Source organism: Coptis chinensis, chromosome 4 (genome assembly GCF_015680905.1).
Source record: "Coptis chinensis isolate HL-2020 chromosome 4, ASM1568090v1, whole genome shotgun sequence".
In the NCBI taxonomy this organism is placed as follows: domain Eukaryota; kingdom Viridiplantae; phylum Streptophyta; class Magnoliopsida; order Ranunculales; family Ranunculaceae; genus Coptis; species Coptis chinensis.
This window is the reverse complement of record NC_141459.1, coordinates 92,536,001-92,556,745: the sequence shown is the minus strand read 5'-3', so window position 1 is coordinate 92,556,745 and position 20,745 is coordinate 92,536,001. Positions and strand designations below refer to the sequence as shown.

The following is a 20,745-nucleotide window of genomic DNA, read 5'->3' as shown; positions in this document are numbered from 1 at the left end:
TCTGAAATTAAAAAAAAACCGAAAAAAAGTCGAAAAATCATGCGAGACGGAATGAAACATTTCATCCGAAAAAAAAAACCCATTTTTTTTAAAAAAAACACACGAGACGGAATCCAACATCCCGTCCGAAGTTAACAAGTCAACCACTATCTCGGTGGAAGGTTTCACCTTGTTTTGAACTGGTGAATAAAGTCACGGCTTTTTCACCCTTGCATTGCACAGCTTTTTTCCTCCCAACCCGGTGAAAAAAGTCACAAACCCCTTGAAACCCCCTGCATTGCAAATGCTCTAATGAGTAGTGCTACACATACCTATTTTTTATACTTACTATTGCAACTCACTATTTGGATAACATTTGCATTGCAATACACACCGACATGTATCTCTATGTAAATCAATGATTATGACTTTTGACACATCAGTAAGTCCAAATAGTAAGTCAAATAAGTAGGGTCAGTCTATCATTACTGATTTCTAATCTCTCATGTTTTACAATTTAGAAACACCTCCCTCAATTATTTTAATCAACTCCCTCCGTTTTAAGTAATTTACAAAACACTCTCTCACCTCACTGAAATTAGAATTAGCTTTAAAATAATTTAAAAACCTCTTTCACCTCACTGAAATTATAATCAATCTTTGTTAATATTTTTATATTGTTTTTTAAAGATGTTAGAGCGACAAGTGTAAAGATTTGAAAAGAACCGAATGCGTAGCATACTTGTCCTTATTAATGGCTTTTGAAAGCTCGATAACATTGTATCTCTTGTTTTATTGATAGTGTTCCAGGGGATCTGTTAACTTTATTAAGGAGTTTGCTCCAGCAGGCGTTTGGTCAGTTTGGGTAAAATATAAAAATGGATAAGGATTAAACTGTGAAAAAGAAAAAGAAATCGGAAGATGGAGAGTAATGCAGCTTTTAAGACTGAGCAGGATATTCACAGATGATCTATCCCACAGTAAAGCTGCGTTCAGATCCAGCGATTAGTTTGTTCGGATCCTTCTGTGCAAAGCAGTAAAGCAAGTCCCAAAACCATTGAAAACAAAGGGCGACAGCTTTTCATTATTAAGAATACCAATTTGAACAGATGGCTAACATTAGCACCCATGTTTGATAGGATTATTGTTGTGCATTGTTCACAAGCATGATCTACTTGAGATTTTTTAGATCCAGATCACTTAGGAAAGAAGATACAACTTCAACAGGCAGAACTATAAATCCAGCGTTCTGGCAAGCATCCACAAGAAGTTTTACTTGAGAAGGTCCATCCGGACAAAAGACAATAACAGCTCCTCCACTTCCTGTAAACTTTGATGCGGCACCTACCCTTCGAGCTACCTCCACCATCTCTATATTCAGAGAACCAAGGGCATCATCTCCAAACATGAGCCTGTGCAATACCCAACAAGAAAAGGTTGCATATATATGAGACATGAGACTATGAGAGTAGTATGAAATCTAAATGTAAACAGAATACTGAGAAACTATAAGCCCGTCTGCCTATGGATTAACTTAAACACATAAAACTATTTCCCAATATTCATCTCATTTGAACAACTAATGCCAGCAAGAATGAACATCAGATGGCAAGAGTATTGAGAACCATGGGGTCTGACAGACTATATAATACTCGTATTCGAATGGAGTTAGACATGCATCCAAAAGACTTATTGATTTCCTTCATCCATTTGAACTTGAGAGCCATTTCTCTCGTCAATAAAAAAGCTTTGCTAGTGTAACTTACCTTCGAATATCAAAATTACGGTTCATCAGTTCCGCAAATTTGGTGAAATTCTTCTCCAGCAAAGCTCCTCGGCCTTCTAAAGCCAAGTCAGCAACTTCCTTCATAGACGATACTATTAATTCTTCCCCGTTGAGCCATCTTTTGCGGACATTACTGTGCACCTGCAATTACAATAATTTCTCACTGGTTTATGTTCAACATATGGTCCAAGATCCACCTACATGTATTAGAATCAGACAAGATGACAAGCCAAAGAAGGCTTGCACATCCGTCACATGCTCAGAAGTGGACGGCCTACTTATATTAGTTTGACACATCCAAACCATCAAAAAACGAATAAAAAGAAACTCATTTAAAAAATTCAGTCGAAGAATATTCAGCCAAAAAGTCTACTGATGCTTGCTGTCAATTGTAGTTTCGATTTCAAGCACCTTTTTCCTAATCTTCAAGGGTTTCAAGTGAGTACATCTAGTCAACTATCGTTCTGGAAAAAATTGAGAGAAAACATTAACCATGAAATAAAGATATAAAATTGCACAGACGTGTTTACCACAAATGACCTTGTTACTAAAAAAGAATCTCTACATTTTGAATATGATGTATAAAAATTAGAGAAAGAAAAGAAAGCCTACCTTCCCAGAATCACTTGGATTTTCAGCATAAATGAGGTGGAGAGGAGGAAGAAGACGAGTTTCCATAGGTGTATATATACCATGTCCAAACTTATCCATGTAATCCTTTCTGAAGTCCTATATAATCAGTACCAAAGTGAGAGATTTTAAATATTGAAATTTATCTAGATTTTTATACAGTAAGGGAGCAACAAATTGTTTTCTTAGTGGGTATTATATCATTTTTCAGCACCAATAAATTCCTAAAGAATCAATATTTCAACAGTTCAACAGTAAATACCATGTAAACAAGCCCCCCATAGACTTGTGCAACCCGATCTTGAAGACCAGCTACAATCCCGAGTTCTTTTTCTGCACTCAGAATCAAGTTGGGCCTGACCTCTACTTTAACCAGATGTCTCACATTGTAGAAGTCAAGCATGCAGTTTAAAGCAGCACAAACAATAGCACTCGATCCTGAAAGCCCTGTCTGTCATGTCAAAACAGTGCAACACCGTGTTAAGAATACTGTTTCAACAAACCCAACCTCTAACAAGTTTCCACGTGAGAAAAATATGAAGCCGGCAAGCCGCATATAAATTAAACATGCAACTGAAAACTCTAACAATCAAACTAAATCCCAAATTCTCTCTATATAACTAAGTAACATCTTCCAGGTTCATAGCCTGCTATTGCAGAACATGACTGATTACACAGGACATTTCGCAGGGCCAAGAATTTTCAGTAAGACATGCTGTATTTATTGAAGTAAAACTCCGATGTTCTCAATAAAAACAATCTATAACCAATTCACATCCCCCAATGGATGGTGTCAAGGTTCAGCGATGTCCTAGTTATTTAAGACCAACTGGGACTTGAAAGTTGTCGTCCAAAGTGTACTAAGGTTCCTTGCATGGCATAAAATCCAGACACTTGATCATCTATGAATTTGAAAAACGGTAGTGACTGAGTTATACTAACTATGCAACCAGGTCCCAGAAACAGTAAACATATCTTGTTAACTTGTCCTGTGGAACAGGTATGGAATTGTTTGGCAGGACCAAGAAGGCACAGTATATAACAGTCAACATTGCATATTAGTGTGATTAATGTGTGGCATGCTCGTGATAGGATATTGGTAAAAAAAACAAAAAAGTTTACCTGGCGAGGGATATTGGTATCATAGTTTAAAGTGAAATTTCCACCTTTAAGCTCGATATTGTTTTCATTGCAATATTTGCGGAAAACTTTACAAATTGCCATAAGCAAACGCACCCCTCCGTAATAACCTTCATTTTCCAACCTATTCACCAGGTGATCAAGTGAGTTGAATCTGACGAGATCATGATTTGGGTGAGGCTGAATGACGAGATCATCCGAAGGTTGTAAGCGAACAGATGCCCAGAAATTGCCGAGACTGAAAGAGATAGTACGGCCAAAGTAAACATCACTAGGATTACCAACAAGACCCACCCTTGCATAAGACTTGTGTTCGATCATCATCTCTCTACAAGACTGCAATGGCCAGTGGGCGTAAGTGATTGTAAAAAACAAACCCAACAAGTTTACAAATATAAAATTGTACAATCAATTAATTGAGAGATTACCTGATTATTATTATTATTATGGCTCACGGGGCAAAGACGAGTGGATAAACGATGAAGGCATTGCATGGATTATTTTTTCTTTTAATCATTTTGGATTAGTTGTTTGCCAAATTTGGACAGTTGGACTCACTTTTAATTTTGTTTTAATTGTTTTATGCTTATCTCATTATCAGCAAACCAGTCTTATGAGGCCCCCACATGCATACTAGTGCCCATGGGCCTATATCACGGGCTTTCCCATCATATATTTCTAAATGAACTGTTGGATACCTGATCCCAAGCTGAGTGTTGAAATGCTTGTAATCTTTTTGACTTTTGACATTCCATGTCTCATGAAAGATGTTTGTATTATTTCTCTTCCTTATCTTATTAACGGAATTGGGATTGATTGATGTAAGATGTTACTTATGGCGTTTATACAATCATGTGGTTAAGAAAAGAAGTTTCTTCCAGACTTAGTATAAATAAATAATTGGCTGAAATTCAATAATAATCAAGATTTTAACCATAAATGAGTTGTTCAACTGCACTAAAGTTGGCAAGATGAGGAAATTAAAATGGAGGGTTAATCATTTGGTAAAATAATTTGGTAAAGGAAAGGGGCATGCAGACGAACTGTAATGACCGGACACAAAGTCCCATACTCTGATGAATACAACCATTACTGGGGATTTCGCATAAATTAGAAAGAGATGCATTCGATATTTTCATTTTGACATATGGCAGCATATTGCAGAATCAACCAAGGGTCCATACACCCTCTAAAAATAGCATCCCACCAAAACGATGGTCTTCAGCGAAAGGTAGTTTGAGTCCTGGCGTTTATAATAATGTACATCCAAGGATCCCACTGTCCCACATCTACTAGTCATCCGATCCGTATGTAGTATTGACTTGGTACATAAAGAGGGAATGTTTAGGCCAGCACTAATTGGAGGAAGTAAGTGTATGGCGAAATCGTGTGATAAAACTCCTGGCGTCCTTTAGGGTCGTTAATGATGGTCACCATTCACGAATTAACTCATCTACCCCCTTTCCTGCGGATGCATGACCTAAAATAGAATATTAGGAGAAATTATTTTTACTTTTCAACAGTTGTAGTAATTCTGCTATGCTATGTTTCTGCATTTTTCAAACTCAGGAGTTGAGAGTATGCGGCGAAGCACTTGGAATGAGCAATTGCTGCGGACATGCAGGGTAGTATAATGAATGAGAGAGAATCAAAATACCAGGAATCCAGTAGCATGTCCGGTATGCCTCAGCTCATTCCTTGTACACCCTGCATGCATTTCTTCAATTATCGGGAAAAACTAAAAAACCAAGAAGGATGAAGCATATGATATGGAACAAAACTATCTTATTGACCGCTCTGTAGCACCTGCCTTGACATACTGAATGACAGAACACTCCAGCGTCAAATTGGCTGCAATTAAAAGAAGAATTCAAGAGGACTGAATGAGTTTTTGTGCACTATCCGACTATAAGACTCCTCAAAGACCAAGATAGAATAGATTGCTAAAAGGCATCATACCTGTTGAACAATTGCACATTGATGAATGAACTAGTTGCTTAATCGCTCTATGGACTGAAAAAGAGGCACCTTAAAATAAAAAGAAAACAAAAGCATGTGAGATGGGTATGCATTAAAAAAGAAAAGATAAAGATAAAACAGTTGTGAGCCTTTAATTAGACGCCAGCATATCAGCGAAATGGAGTCGACTGTACCATGAGAGTTGAGACAAATTGAAATACAAAAGGGGGAGGGAGAGGGGTTACACTAACGAGGTTGGCCGTCAATGTATGCATTATATTGTCAAGTCGTTTCCCATTATCTTTCCATTGAGCTTGGAGGATTGCAGCGGTTGCAGGTAAAGTGTGAGGACGCCAACTAAGCTTGTTGTAGACGTCGTTTGAACCTACACATCCAATCACTAAATATTTAATGAAATGCAATAAAACAAAAATAAAAATCAAGAACTTTTTTTTTTCTTTCGATAAACAAAAATCAAAAACTCAAGGTGAGTAAAACAATTTCTAATGAAAATAAACGTCACTCTTCAAGGTAAACAAATAAAATATTCCACTACCTGGACACATAACCCAAGCATCGCAACTGACATGCCAATCAGAGAAGGGATTGATGCCTTGTAAAGGTCCTTGAAATAGGCAGCACCAGTACGTAGCTGTAAAGAAGAGATTACTGTACTGAGGCGATACCAACTGCAACAGTTTCTTGGAGTGCGCATCGCAATCTCAAAAACAGTGACATGGCTTTTGACCAGCAGTACACCAAGATATCAATGTTCTCCTCAGTCGTCATTCAATTAATATGACGTTTAGCTACAGAATGATTCTGATAAACGAAAATAGCGCCACACTAGATTAGTTGACAGAAACTTCACACCTCAACAGCATGCCCAATTTTCTGAACAAAGCTGTACAAAAAATGCAACTATCAACTTGAAGGATCTACAGTAAGGAAAAAAGTTTAAAAACTATTAAATGATACATGACGTCTACTCCTTGCGAACCCATAACTGCTGTATGATACACCTGATGAGTTCTCATTGAGTGTTCTTTGGTTCAAACTTTTCTCCTAGGGCTCATGAAGAACTGAGTATATTAGATTCTGTCTTCCTAGAGTATTAGACTGGTATATGATAACTTGGGAAATACTCCAGTTTTAAGAGTTCAACTTTCTACAGTTAGTTTTGTATCACCATCTACAAAATCCCTCTTCTCAAGGCTTAGACTTATGAGTGAACATCACTTCTTACTTCAGGCCAGAGTTTGTCAGGAATACCTGAAAAGTTGTTTTAGAGTTTATCAGGAGATCATATGAGGTGTCATCTACATTCTACAGAGCTTGTTGACGGAGAAATGCAGAACTGCATTCTCTAATATTAACTGGAAACCTTTTCTTCACGCCTAAATGCAAAAAGGAGAATCTTCAATCAGACACTCCACATATTATAAAGAAGAGCAATGGCTTTGGCAGTGTTTGTTTTTCTTCCATTCAGTATTCAGAGCTCTCAACTTGAAAACCACTTAAGACCGCTGATTATTTCTGCTACTTTCAACAAACTCTTAACTAATTCAGATATTAACAATCAAACAAATTAAGTCCATAGGCTTTCAGTGTTCAAAGGCAATTAAACTCAGATGGATGGGCACATTCAGAGGGTGGTCTTTCAGAGGAATCAGAGCCCTTCAGCGGGGGAGGGGGGGGAAGAAACTTACAGAGATGTGCATAGTCAATGAGGTACATCAACTACAATTGCAATTAATAACAGATACACGTGGTTGAATATGGAAGAAGTCAAATATAGAACTATACACCCTTGAGGTGCAAAATGCAAAGGGACGGGCATTTATTCTGAAAACAACATGTTAGTATGTTTCAGAAAGAATACATCCATTCTATTGTTGAACAAGATGGTGAATCTTAATTCTTCTTGCCTACTGATTAAGGAACAAATGGGCTTATTTTCTTCTGACAGATTCTTGCATATATGTCATGTGTGGAATTATCTACAAAAGCACAAAGTGGGTTGATCTTCCCATCTGATAAAGGGGAAATGACCCCATACATTCACTATGAATTTATTGAACATTGTAATAAGAACTTATAGTACTATATAAGAGGGCGGGGGTTACTTGATGTGTATTCAATAACTTTAGTAAGCATCAGATCTATGATCTATCCACACAATTCATAACATAAATCAGAAAATCTACTTGGATAAAGCCTGACCTATGACGCCAGAGCAGCTGTGTAGTGTTGAGTTATATCCAAACCAGAAGTAGCACCAAAACAATTCACACACATTGAAGGAGCACCATGTCAGAAGAAATCATCGAATGCCCCCTCACGCTCATTTTCCCAATTCACAGGTTCTGCACGATCACAGCCATAATAGAAATGATAATAAGAAGAATAATGTAATAGAGTAATAACAACATATACCTAACTAAAACAGGAATATTCAAGATCTAGGACAGCTTCAGGCATAACCAATATCACATAATACAATAAAATACAGGGAGAGAATATATACTATTTATATACACGAAGAAGGTAATGGCATTAGAATTTTTTTTCATCATCAGTATGGATCCTTCATGACCACAAGAAGATTTCACGTAGATTAGACTGATCACTGATGATGATTAATGTTCTATACTGCTGACCGCCCTTATATATACCAGTGTTATATACCTGTTAAGAATGATACTAAAAGAATGGACTGACCTGCAACTGTTGTTGGTGAATGTTCTTGAACGATCTGGCGAAGAGCATCTGGAGTGAGGGAGGAGACGCTTATTGGCGTTGGAACTGGAGTGGGAAAAGAGAAGGGATTGGTAGTAGCATCATCCTCATCATATGAATCATTGAGCCTTGAAGTTGAACTTGAGCTTGATGAAGTAAACAAAAACATTTTCAACTCCGAAACTTGATTCGAGAAGCATCGCATCATCCTGAGATACACTAGATTGCACATCTTGTAAGTCACGTAAAATGAAGGAATTTTATACCTTTCGTACGTTTAGGTAAATGGAAGCAATAAACATGACTCCTAGACAGTCAAAATACTAAGTTCTGTTATGTTCTCTTTCTTTCTTTTTCTTTTATTACATGGCAGCACCTTTTCAAAGAGGCAATAAACAAATCAATTCTGATGGGATTCAAGACTTTGAGAAAGGTATTAGACCACAAATATGAGTTATAGATTCCAAAAGAGAAATGGTACAAAAAGAAGGTAAGGGGACTTGCTTTGACTTCATTTTGAAGGATTCATACAAGGGTCTTTTCTTGGTTAGGTTGGACCAAAGCACTTGCTGAACATCGAGAGACGGTTTATGGATAGCCCTTCTTCATATCATGAAGGAAAAAGGCTTGGCCTGGTCAAATACAACTAGATAGTGCTATAAAAATCAGTTTGTGCAAAGACGGTCTGTATAGTGCTATAAAAATACTAATTATGCATTTACTGAAATGTGACATATATAGCATTTTCACTCCAATTAGTTTTGGACTAAAAGCTGTGTGATTCAACATGAGCTTGTAGCCTCAAGATTGTGCAGTGTGCACCACTCTTCATGTGTGGAGGTTGCAATAATATTAAGCGTCACCTAGAGAGTTTTTACTCCTGTAATTATCTGGGCCCTATAGTACTGACCGTAGTTTTTGGCCTTGTTTCTTTAGACTCGGTTATCGCTTAGTCAATTACCAAACAAAGACAGTTAAATATCTTACAGTTTCTTTGCCTTTCCATCTTAAGCCTAAAGTATCTTTCAGAGAATATCTTCATGTCAACCATAACTTCTCTACCTCTATTTCTCTAACATAACTTCATCCCACAATTATCTCATGAGAAAATATTAATGGTTAAATTTCTTATGCCTCCACAAAAAACTGATTGATCAGCTCAAATGGGTGGAGGTTTTGGTGGTGATAACTTCTGGTGGGGATTAAAATAAACCTCACACGGAAAGAATTAAATTGCCCACCCTCACGGAAATTCACCCGTCCAATGGAATAGTGAATTTCTCATTTTGCAAGCAAAACCTCGCTTTCACCATTGTTATTTGCAATCACAATTTAGCTTCATATCAGTCATTCAAATGGGATTTTTAAAATACGTGTATGTTAAAAACCACCTAAATCAATATATTAATATGTTCATATACGAATACCTACCAATGCTTCATGCAAATGCTATGAACCTTGCTGAGGAAATTTGGACAGCACTTAAACTAAAACTTCAATGTTTTTAAGTTAATCAATATTCAGGATGCAGCAAGCTCTTTTGCCTTTTTAAGTTTTAGTCATGTGTCAAGTGTAACAAGGCAGCTGACTATTTAGCTAGCCTGTGTAGTGAACAAGAATGCAATTATTTTGTACCTCCTCTTGATGAAAGGCTTTTGAATATTGTTGAGGAGGACAAAGCGGGTAAGATCTATGTAAGAACTCCAAGATTTTAATATAGGTTGGGGTCTCCTTAACCCTAAGCTTCAATTAAAAAAAAAAAAAAAAAGTTGATCAATATTAAAAGCAAAACCACACCTGTTCAAATATTCCTGAAGTTTATCAACTTTTCTTTCTGTTGCTTCTAACTTCTTGCGCCTTTCTTCATTAGATTCTTGAGCTTCACTACATATCTTTTCAATATCAAGAGATCTTTGTTTCTCTGATTGCAATAACGCCTGTTTGACATTTTGACTGAGTCAATATCAACCAAAATAAAATTGTAACTTGGTAAGAATCATAAGGAGCGTTCTATAGCAGTGGAATAGTTTGAAAAAGGTAAAAACACAAATAATCTGCAACCATGTATTTGGCATGTGAACACAAAGCAATGTCTAAGCACACTCCTCACATAAACTCTTCACATTATATATATCTAGCACAACTTATCAAAAGAATATGAAAAGAACAAGATTACACACCAAGTTCCATTAAACTATGGATGTAGTATTTAGTTATTTTAGATTAGAACTCCAAATATATGACATGCATGTCCATGTCTTCAGTCTTCCAGTTAGAACCTATGCATCCATGTATAAGAAGTTGGACACAATCATTTTGGAGAAGTCCGCTACTCCAGGTGTCATTGTTCCACTGCCTTGTCCAAATATAGCAATGAGGACAGAAAATTATCAGCCGTCTAACAATCAAAATTGGCATTTTCTATATGATATTGGTTCAAGACATGCAGAGGACACTTAAAAAATATTTAAACATATAAAACGAAATATTGTAAGGAAAATAAGCCTAATTTACATAAAAATTTAGTATAAATGAACTAATGAAGGAACAAAAGAAACGGACAAGAGTGACCATCTGCACCCATTATAGTATACAAAAATAGGAAATCCTACAGATATATGGAATTACATTTATAATTATTGATATTATTATATTATTATTATTACCAACATTTTTTTTAAGATCACACTTTATTTTAAAATGAATCTGTGGTTTACTGACAAGAGGAGCTCTACCAGCTGCAGCATAAGATCCAGGTATGACATTATATTTGCTAACTACACCGGAGAAGAGAACTAATACGAGCGAATTTTTCTTTAGTCTAGTATACTTGACTAAAACATTCTCTAAAACATGTTTCTCACTACTCCATGTCCTGGGAACAAGAATCATTGCATCTATGATTGGTATGTAACACAGATTAAATAAAGAAGAAGTACTTGACCAAAATATTCTCTAAAACATGTTTCTGCTCTTTAAGCAAATGCTTGTAAGCAAGTTGAATGAGAACGCATTTCTACAAAACAAGGCTTTCTGAAAGCCATATGTTCTAATTGAAAATTCCATGATCTAAGTGACAAGTAGAAAGAGAACAAGTTAATTAGCCAAAGCTATGTTAGCCGTGACTTGGACTGCACGTCTGCACCTAAACAGACATTTGAGATTTCTTCTTCACAAGTTAAAGATGTTACAAATGATTCGTCATGAGTGTGATCAAATGCAATCCTGAAGAGGACAAGAAATTGGAGCCTTTAGCGGGCAAAAAGAAAATTACCTGTAAGCTTTCCACTTGTGCTGTAAGAGAAGCAATCTTTTCAGTAACTTCAACAGGAACAAGGATTTCTTCAATAACAGGAGCTACTTCTTCAACCATCTCCTGTGCAGCCTCGCGTTCCTTCACAAGCATTGCATTTGTTTCATCAAGTTTATTTTGTATAGCTTGCAGAGTGTTCTGCAATTCCATTATCTCCAATCCTTTAGTTTCCTCCAACTCAGCCTGCATATGAAGCCAATCCTTAATTAAAAAGGTAATGATATCAAGCATCTGAATTCTAATTATATCCTATTACAAAACAAGGTGAAAATAATAAGCTTACAAAGAAAAAGGCTTATCAGAGAAATTACTAATTTTAGAGTTTATAATCACACGTCAATTTATTTGTAACACAATCCACCATTGGTGCAGAGAGGCAAAAAAGTTGGTTGACTAGAAGCAGTGGATACCGATATTGTGCGGAAAGAGAATACGCTGAATAGGGTAATATCATGCAAAACAAAAGGCTGGGTTTAAGATTACCCTCCAAATTCTTTCCAACTGCAATTGCCTTGTGAGCTCCTCTACTCGCTTTTCAAGTTTATTCTTTGCTTCTTTAAGTTCACCTGTTTCTTTTGAAGCCTGCACCATAATGCATATGCAATTATGCATTTAATAAAATTATTCAGAGAAGAAGAATGATTATGAAAGAAAGTAGAAAAATAAGTGAATCGCTGATACACTCGATGCAGAAGGATGCTTAATTCCATGTGTATACATACATTCCTGTGTAGTCTATTGTAATCAATAGTATTACAGCATGCATTCTAGTATTGATCATATTCTGAATTGCATAAATTTGAGAAATGATTTTATAAGGAAAAAGTAGATAAAGTGGAGATGTCACAATATAGGACAGATATTCATGTCAGTATGTGTACTGGATTATGGAATGTTGCACTTTTGACCTCCACCGATCAAGTACACTGAAAAACAAAGGGGGATATAAGTGAAACGTTAAAGATAACAAACTAACACTGCAACTGCTAAATCCCCCTCCTCAAGCGGCCTCCCAGTTCTGGAATGTGCTCAATGCTGATAACCAGGTGCACACCAAATTTCATGGACTATAAGTACTAGTCTCTACAGTGTTTTTCATCATATATACTGATTAGAAGAGTTGCAATATTTACATTTGCAAAAAACAGTTCCCAATTTAAATGGAAAATATAATAAGTAGCCACAGCTTTATTATAGCCTTCACGTATTTGTCCAGAATAGGTTTAACTAATCAAGATGGGCAAGGATGACTAAGCAAACAACCATCAATTTTAACGTGACCGCATCCCAACAGCTACTCCAATTTATAAGGCTACAACAACAGTTGTAGAGAACAAGATAGTGCCTTTCATACATTCTTAGGTGCCAAAACCAGAAGCCCGATAAATTTCACCATAACAATGTTTATCCTATGACTTTTCCAAAAATGCTTCTACATCCTTCTCCCATAAACCTCCAAAAGTGATAATAGTTCCAAGGAATTTAACCTCGATCATTTCCAAAGACGACGATACCGTCGACCATTTTACTTTTATTTACTGTCAGGAGAAATACATATAATACGCATAAAGTGGCAACTGGTTAGCTACCACAGCAAATATATGATAAATCTTCTGAAGCCCATAGAAGCAGCGAAATGACTTGTCCATTCTGAAATTACATCACATGTGTTTCACTTTCCTTATTATTGAAAGTTATTGAAGTTGTGAAACTTATTATACAAAAAAGACAATAACAGCGTCGACAAGAGCTGTCGATAAGACTAAACGAGTAGAATACAGTGGATCGCATGCTTTATCAACATGGTGTCTCCAACGGCATTGGCATCAACTAGCTCGTCTCTAAACAATTATGTTTTTACATTATACAGCATATTATCATACTAATACACTCACCATTTTAAGCTTATTAAGCTCCCTCTTGGCAAACCTCCTCCTCCCACGGCATTGAAAAGTGATGGATGCCCTCTTGAGCATCTTATAGTATGATGACACTTGGTGACATCGCCATCGAGCCTGAAAATAGTATTTTTTCCCCAAAAAGGAAAAAGCTCCGTAAGAGCAAGATAGACGGCAGAATGTCTCATATCAGTGTAAAGGTAGATAACCTGAATTATAATGGCTGCTTTAGTTTGCTTCCTAAGTTGAAATTTATTCTGAGCGGCCATTGTCCTTAAACCCGTCTGCAAGACAAGCGATGAGAACAAGACTTGGGTGTAAGCCTTTCTGGCTAGATATCTACGCAAATTCTTTTGAAGTTTGATAGCAGATGCCTCCCTCTTCATGTCTACAAATGAGTTGCGAGCCAGTCTTCCTACAAGTCATACTGGCAATGTGTGAACATCAAAAGAAAAACAAAAGAGTCAAGAGCATCAATCGACTAGCACTTTTTATTTTGCTTTTCTATGGGGATGTGGGTGGGGTGGGACTGGGAAGACAAGCGTTCCTTAGAGTACTGAGAACTAACAAAATTATATAGTGTTGTTCGAACTGCAAATGTGCTTGAGGTAAGATGTAGTACCTAGAGTTTTTTAACATTTGTGGTACCTAGAGTTGATAAATAGTTTACTACTTTAAATGTAACTGGAAATACTTACTTCTCCATAGAGCTTGTACACAAATAGTAGCCTTTCGTAATGAAGAAAACTGATTACGCGCAATATGTGTCCTTATTCTCCGCTGAATAGCTTTAGCTGTGTTATCAAGTTCCAAAGTTCTCCATGCATCTAGTTCAGCCAACTGACGAGCCCTAAGGAAAACTTTTGTTTTTCCCATCTGCAAAGCCAGAATAGACACTTGTCAATATGGATAAATATTCCTATTGTGGTCATTATGACAAATAATCCGTCTTATATCAAATAATATAACAAACCAGATTCTAATGAGTTCACCAAGTTTTTTTTTTTAGGTTATTTGGTTTTCTTCTTTTTTTTTTTATTTGTTTTTTAACTCCATTCGTTTCAGAGTTTTTTCCATTTTTTTTATCGGTGAAATTCAATGCACTAATATGGTAATATTATAATAGGCCACATAACAAGAAGCTAAGCAATGCCCAAGAAGATCCCCTCTACCCAGCTACAAGCTTTATAGTGCAAATTACAAGTTAATAGATGCTGTAAACGATGGAAGGATGGAATATTCATAGATGCGGCAAACCTTGTTTTGGACCATTAAAACATTGAAAATTTGATAGTAAATGCAAGATTACCTGAAAACCTGCAAACCCCTTCGTTTCCAGAATCACTACACAGGCATTCCTTTCGTCATAGCTGTCCAGAAATGAATATATTCAGAAAGAACATCAACATGATATCTAAACCAGTAAAATTAGACGACCTCAGGAAATTACTCTAAGTAGACTGACTGAACCAAGCATAAATATCTTTGGACTTTGTTTTGAGTTTACACCAAAGCTAAAAGAGGATACATACTTTCCTTTTAGGACATCTGGGGCGAGAACACCATATCGCTTCAGAAATTCATTGAACACACGCCGAGAAGGATACCCAGCAGAACAAATTCTAATTGCTTCCAGGACACCCTAAAAAAGCAATCGAATAATGAGCCCGGTAGATTTGACATAGCATGGAAATTTTGAATTTTCCGTACAAAACAGATTATTATAAAAACTTCTTCAAATTGTACTCACACCGCAGCGCAATTGTTGCATGATGTTCACATTCTCAAACATGCCAGGTTTTAGAAGATTGTTTGGCTTCACACAACGAATATAGTGAGGCTCAGTTGAATTTAAAGTTTCAATCAGTTGCTGCAGTTGAGTCTGCATTGATTATAACAGCAAGAATTAGTTGTCGGCACGTCACCAAGTAAACCTCCAGAATTACAAATTACTTGTCTATGGGACATGATTTTGATACGTGTTATGATGCATCATTGGCTGTACTTACTTTGGAAGACTTGGAAAAAATTCAGACATCGATATTCGATACCAGCAAAGTAACAGAACATATGTACCTTAAAGCGAGATGCAATGGAAGAGAACTTAGAGGATTTGGTTGACTCTTCGGAGACAGGCGGGAAAAGCCTCACTAAAAAAGGAGATTTTGAGGCACGCAACAACTCCTGATGTTCAAGAACAACATAATCTTTATTTTTGTCAAGAAACTGATCAGCTTGATATAGGACCTGAAAGATGATGACAGCAAAGACATTGTCATTGCAACAGAAACATAGAGTAAGATATCTGGCAAAAGCCAAAAACCACACCTCTCCTGCAAAATGAGCAATGGCAAAATTGGTGCTCGACAGTTTTGGCTTAACAAAACATTTGTGACTTGAGAACGTCTGATAAAGCTTTTGACAAAATGTTTCATGTGTTGACTTTGGAAACATACTGGAAACCAAATACAGTCAAAAGTTTAAAGTGTTAGAAACATCAGAGAAGCATAAACGTTCATCCAGTGATACCCTACTATCGGGATAAGTGATACGGCTAATCTTTTATCTTCTGGTGAAGTTTGATAACCTTCACATACATCCAACGGTCAAAACTATACAGTATAAATATGACAAACATACCAAGCTTCATCAAGAAGAGCAATGATTCCTCGAGGTTTCTGCAAAAATGATTTATATGATTTAAAGGTCAATAAGAAAACAGCGTTCTTGTAAGACCCATGTCCCTAATGCTAGACTATGAAGAAGCTTGTTCAGGTCATATCGGAATTCTACGCTAAAAAATCAATTAAAAAAGAATAGGAGCATTATAAATATGACAAAGATTCTGAGAACATGAATACAAAAAAGAAGGAAACACAAAAGCTAGTTTTCAAAATTGTTATATGGGTGATATTATCTATAAGTTTAATTTTATAAACTATTAGAATCAAAGCCAAAGGGAATAACCTTCTCAATGAGATCCAAAACATCTTGGTTATCAACATATTCGATGTAGCTCCAGTCAATCTCCTCCTTTGTGTACTCCTCCTGCTCCATCTTAAAAACATGCTGAACAATATAATCCATATGTTAGGCTTTAGAGTAGAATTCTAGCTAATGTTAAAGAGGCGATGCATGTTCTTACAAACCTGGTTGAAGTGTTGTTGAAGCTTCTCATTTGTGAAGTTGATACAGAACTGCTCAAAACTGAACAGCATAACAATGTTAAAAATTGAATACAAAAAAGCCAGAAAGAGTCAATAAATACTGATTATAAAACTGCGTGATGTGAATACCGAAAGTCAATAAAAATATTCAATTTAGTCAAGCAAAAGAAACAAGTAATATCGCCACAATAGTCAATTTTACTTTCCATGCTTTTACATTGCTACCTGTTGGTCTCAAAGCTTTCAAAGCCATAGATGTCCAGGACCCCTATATGAGCATTTGAATTAGGATCTTGTCCAATGGACATATTAATTTTAGCCACCAACCTGCACATAAGTAAAAATCATGCCACCTTAGCGTCATGTGTGCACCTTAATCTAGTACTTTCACAAATGTCAATATAAGAGGAAGGAGACGAGATCTAACCAATCCTTTCCCCATGACGCCATAACCTTACCAGTCAAACAAGTGTGAGTATATTGCCTTGGCCAAACCATCTCTGCTAACTACTGCACCAAGAGGATCAAGGCTTCTTTTAATAACTTCCTCAGGGGTTATCATCACACGTTTGCACAATGCATCTTCCAGGGCCTGAGGATCACACCTGAAATGATGACATTAATAAAAATATTCCAGCCACCAGCATATCTAACAAAATGTAACCATCTGGTATGCTACTATAAAGGATCCAGTAGAGTACATGAGAAGCTCTGCGGTCATGTGAAGATGAAAACTGGATGTCTCATCTTTTAGAATTGATGAATCACTTTCTTCCCCCTTATCAAATTCGATATTACCAAGATGAAGAATCGCCGCGACAACTTTGAATATTGAATCCTGGAAAAATAGAAGAATGAGGACGTGGCTCTTATCAATGCAAGTTGTAAAGAAATTAAAAATATCTAGTTTGTGCACCTGTTCTGCTTCAGTAATTCCTATTATATCCATAGCTCTGCGAGTGGCAAGGTATTCATGAGCATCGCTTACACCAACTAGTTCATAGCAATTTGACTGGTTAAGATAACGAAATGATTGGGGATTTCCCAACTTATACTTCTCAATTTCCTGTTAAGTTTCAAAACAATAGGCGCATCGGCTATATTAGCACTGTATCCAGTCTAATAATGAAAACATTCTCTAGGACAGAGGATCAAGTTCATAAGAAAATACCTGTGGTGGTGCTGCACATAGAAGGTAGAAACAATGGTAGTTGCGCTCAGGATCAGAAATTTGACAAACACGAGATCTTTCAAGAAGATAAGTTCTAATAGCAGCTCCTGATATTTTTCCATGTTGATCGAATTGGATCTCAACAAATTTACCAAAGCGACTGAAACATATATTTTAGGGACCACAAATAAATACAGAACGACAACTCAAGGAACTACACTACTATAGTCTAAATCAAGAGAACAGTTAAAATGACAGGGTTGAAACTTCCAGCTATGAAATTTATGATATCAAGTATATACCGTGAGCAATGTTATCAAGTGTCTGATGTCAATTAGTGAAGGTTCATTTGCACACTAGATACAAATTACTACATTAGAATAAAACACATTTCATTTTCACAAGCTACTTTAAAGTTTAAAATCATGAAACACTTATTGATGTTCGAAGATTGTGACGACCACCTTCAAGAGCATTACCCATACAAATGTACCATAAGATACGTTACGTATTCAATACAAAGGTTTTAGGGAGAAGAAATATACAGAAAACATATGCCTTGGGAAGTATCTCACCTCGAATTATTATTTCTAACAGTTTTGGCATTGCCAAATGCTTCAAGAACTGGATTTGACTGCAATCATAGCAGTTGAAACGTAAGCAAATTCTCCATGAAGGAAATTAACCAATAAAAGAAGAGGATGTCAAACTTAAAAAGCGTTAGAATCAAGACCAGATTAAGTGGGGACCCATCTTACTTCTAGAACTTGTTGTTCAACAGTTCGTCCTTCAGTGGAAACTCGCCCACCCAAGTAGGCAAGGTAGCGCATTAGCATTTTCGTTGTTTCAGTCTTGCCAGCTCCACTCTCACCACTAACCAAAATAGAGTTATTTTTCCCTTCATTGATCATTTCCCTGTTTCAGTATAATCATTTTCCAGAATAAGTGCATTCCTAGTCCAATACTAATAATTAATCATGTAGTGGGCATATAATATTACCGATATGCATCATCCGCAACTGCAAAAACATGGGGGTTTAATTTTTCAAATTGTGCTCCCTTGTATTGTTCCATCATATGTGTATCGTATAGATGAGGTAATCTTTGAAATGGATTTATGGCAATAAGAATACTACCGGTATAAGTCTGAATACAATCAAGATAAGGACAATCTTTATTGAACGGTCCATATCTGCTGCAAAAAATTTATCAACTGTGAACTTAAGCCAAAAATGAAGACCAAGAAAAACTCACATAGATTTCATTTAGTTCATATCGAGTTGATAAATTCTGTAGGACTGCAGGCTCATGAAAATATGAAAGTTTTGTCATGTCATGTACTCCACAAGAAGGAGCTTCCACATCCTTTGGATATACTTTTAGTATATTTTCAACCACCTGAAAGATATCAAAGAGGAAAAATGGCATTGGCTCCTAATGTTAGTTATCAATTGATGGGCATAACACTTCAAAACTTAAGCACCAAGTGACTTGTGGATACTTCAGATTTCAGATTGAAAAAATTAAGCAATTCCTCTTAACTGTGTACTTTCTCCATCTACCGCACCTAAGTGCAAGTTAACAAGACTTTACTGTACAACATGAGTATATGACATGAGAAACCTTATCATGTATAACAAAAATAAATATTCCAGAAGGTTGTTTCTCACAACTTAATACAAACATATTCAGCGAAAATATGATCCCCGCCTTCAGTCCCATGGAAATATAATTGATATCCTACATACCGTTTCCCCGTTGCTAGTTCGAATCTCAGCATCTTTTCCATTAATGTTCATTACTTGTCCATCAATCCAAGCTAATGCTGAGTCTTCAACCCATACATGAGAACCCACATGTATGTTTACTTGAGTTTCCTGAAGCAAAGAACAGTGACAGTTCATGCAGATATCATACTTGTGATTATGATAGTACCAAACATGTCTCCTAAAGCAACCACAAATGAAGTATTAACATATGTATAGAAATACTACAAGGTGTGCATACATGTGTTAAGATGTTCTAAGCCCTCAATACCAGCCCATAACAATCTTACAGCTACTTTAAAGTTTTCTAAGTAGGCACAATTTAAAAACATCAACAGGGCTAGAGAGTTTTATATTTCTCATCTCTGATGGTTAATGTAATTACATACCATTCTTAAGGTCCAATGAATAGCTCAAAAAATCAGAAATCTACTCGTGTAAATCCATTCGAATATGATATGAGGTTTTAAAAATGGGAGTGGAAGAACGTGAATTGGACAAGAATGTAAATAGTTAGATATGAAAAATGGTGCGGTGAATCTGATTTTTGAGTGTTGTTCGGTTGTGAGAATGATGACATTTTTTTTCTGCTTTCGCCTTAAATTTCGGTCTCGGCAAATTTTTTTGCAAATGTTTCGGAGATTTCGTGGTTGCAAATGAGCGGGAGAAGAGAGAAGCGGGTAAAAACAAAAGGGAAAGAAAAAATAATTAAAAACATTCGTCGCCTGAGAGATTCGAACTCTCGCGGGGAAACCCCATGTACTTAGCAGGCACACGCCTTAACCACTCGGCCAAAGCGACTTGATTGTTAAAGAAGTCCAAGTTATATATTTGTTCCATGGGTTTCCTTTCTGCTAAGTCATGTTGTGTGATTGTTCCATGTTGTTTTGAGAATACATATGCAAATTTCATGTCCCTTAGTCAAGTTATGTGATTATTCCGTGTTGTTTTGAGAATACATATGCAAATTCCATGCCCCTTAGTCAAATTATTGTGTGATTGTTCCGTGTTGTTTTGAGAATACATATACAAATTCCATGTCCCTTTTTGGCTTCATAATGTTAACAACGTTTACTTCTTTGTGGGGAAGTTGGGTATCTGTGTTATTTTTTCTCTAGGATATTTTCTCATGTTATTTTAAGTTTTTAACGTAAACATATATATACTTATCTTTAACAATAATAATTATTTTTGGAA

The 20,745-nt window shown here is 36.3% G+C and overlaps 2 protein-coding genes and 1 non-coding gene across 25 annotated transcripts; all 3 read right to left on the bottom strand.

Annotated features, from left to right (window-relative positions):
* Positions 1 to 1,036: 1,036 nt before the first annotated feature.
* LOC147505686 (glucuronokinase 1-like) lies at positions 1,037 to 4,122 on the bottom strand. Its single transcript, XM_086558168.1, has 6 exons — positions 3,964 to 4,122; positions 3,518 to 3,871; positions 2,658 to 2,846; positions 2,378 to 2,494; positions 1,746 to 1,906; positions 1,037 to 1,391 (listed from the first exon to the last, which is right to left on the bottom strand). Exons 1-6 carry the CDS (start codon positions 4,027 to 4,029, stop codon positions 1,151 to 1,153), a joined length of 1,128 nt encoding a protein of 375 aa, XP_086414294.1. The 5' UTR covers positions 4,030 to 4,122; the 3' UTR covers positions 1,037 to 1,150.
* A 390-nt stretch (positions 4,123 to 4,512) lies between these two features.
* Positions 4,513 to 20,271, bottom strand: LOC147505685 (myosin-9-like). Of its 23 annotated transcripts, none has more exons than XM_086558163.1 (33): positions 19,938 to 20,269; positions 19,531 to 19,659; positions 19,037 to 19,180; positions 18,783 to 18,928; positions 18,541 to 18,697; positions 18,358 to 18,416; positions 17,783 to 17,942; positions 17,528 to 17,677; positions 17,313 to 17,449; positions 17,070 to 17,216; positions 16,837 to 16,938; positions 16,594 to 16,651; positions 16,412 to 16,513; positions 16,085 to 16,122; positions 15,773 to 15,899; positions 15,521 to 15,691; positions 15,195 to 15,326; positions 14,977 to 15,086; positions 14,754 to 14,814; positions 14,143 to 14,320; positions 13,654 to 13,859; positions 13,442 to 13,561; positions 12,030 to 12,128; positions 11,508 to 11,729; positions 10,031 to 10,170; positions 8,216 to 8,442; positions 7,718 to 7,860; positions 6,767 to 6,891; positions 6,051 to 6,398; positions 5,740 to 5,879; positions 5,495 to 5,563; positions 5,342 to 5,386; positions 4,513 to 5,015 (listed from the first exon to the last, which is right to left on the bottom strand). In XM_086558163.1, the coding sequence occupies exons 1-27, from the start codon at positions 19,938 to 19,940 to the stop codon at positions 7,808 to 7,810; spliced, it is 3,378 nt and encodes a 1,125-aa protein (XP_086414289.1). In that variant the 5' UTR covers positions 19,941 to 20,269; the 3' UTR covers positions 4,513 to 5,015; positions 5,342 to 5,386; positions 5,495 to 5,563; positions 5,740 to 5,879; positions 6,051 to 6,398; positions 6,767 to 6,891; positions 7,718 to 7,807. The 23 variants fall into 23 exon arrangements, with proteins under 23 accessions (XP_086414289.1, XP_086414282.1, XP_086414286.1 ...); XM_086558156.1 differs by having other exon boundaries at positions 5,346 to 5,386; XM_086558160.1 differs by lacking the exon at positions 6,767 to 6,891 and adding an exon at positions 5,193 to 5,242.
* Positions 20,268 to 20,349, bottom strand: TRNAS-GCU (transfer RNA serine (anticodon GCU)). The gene has a single exon. It is a non-coding gene; the product is annotated as a tRNA-Ser (tRNA).
* Between the last annotated feature and the right edge of the window lie 396 nt (positions 20,350 to 20,745).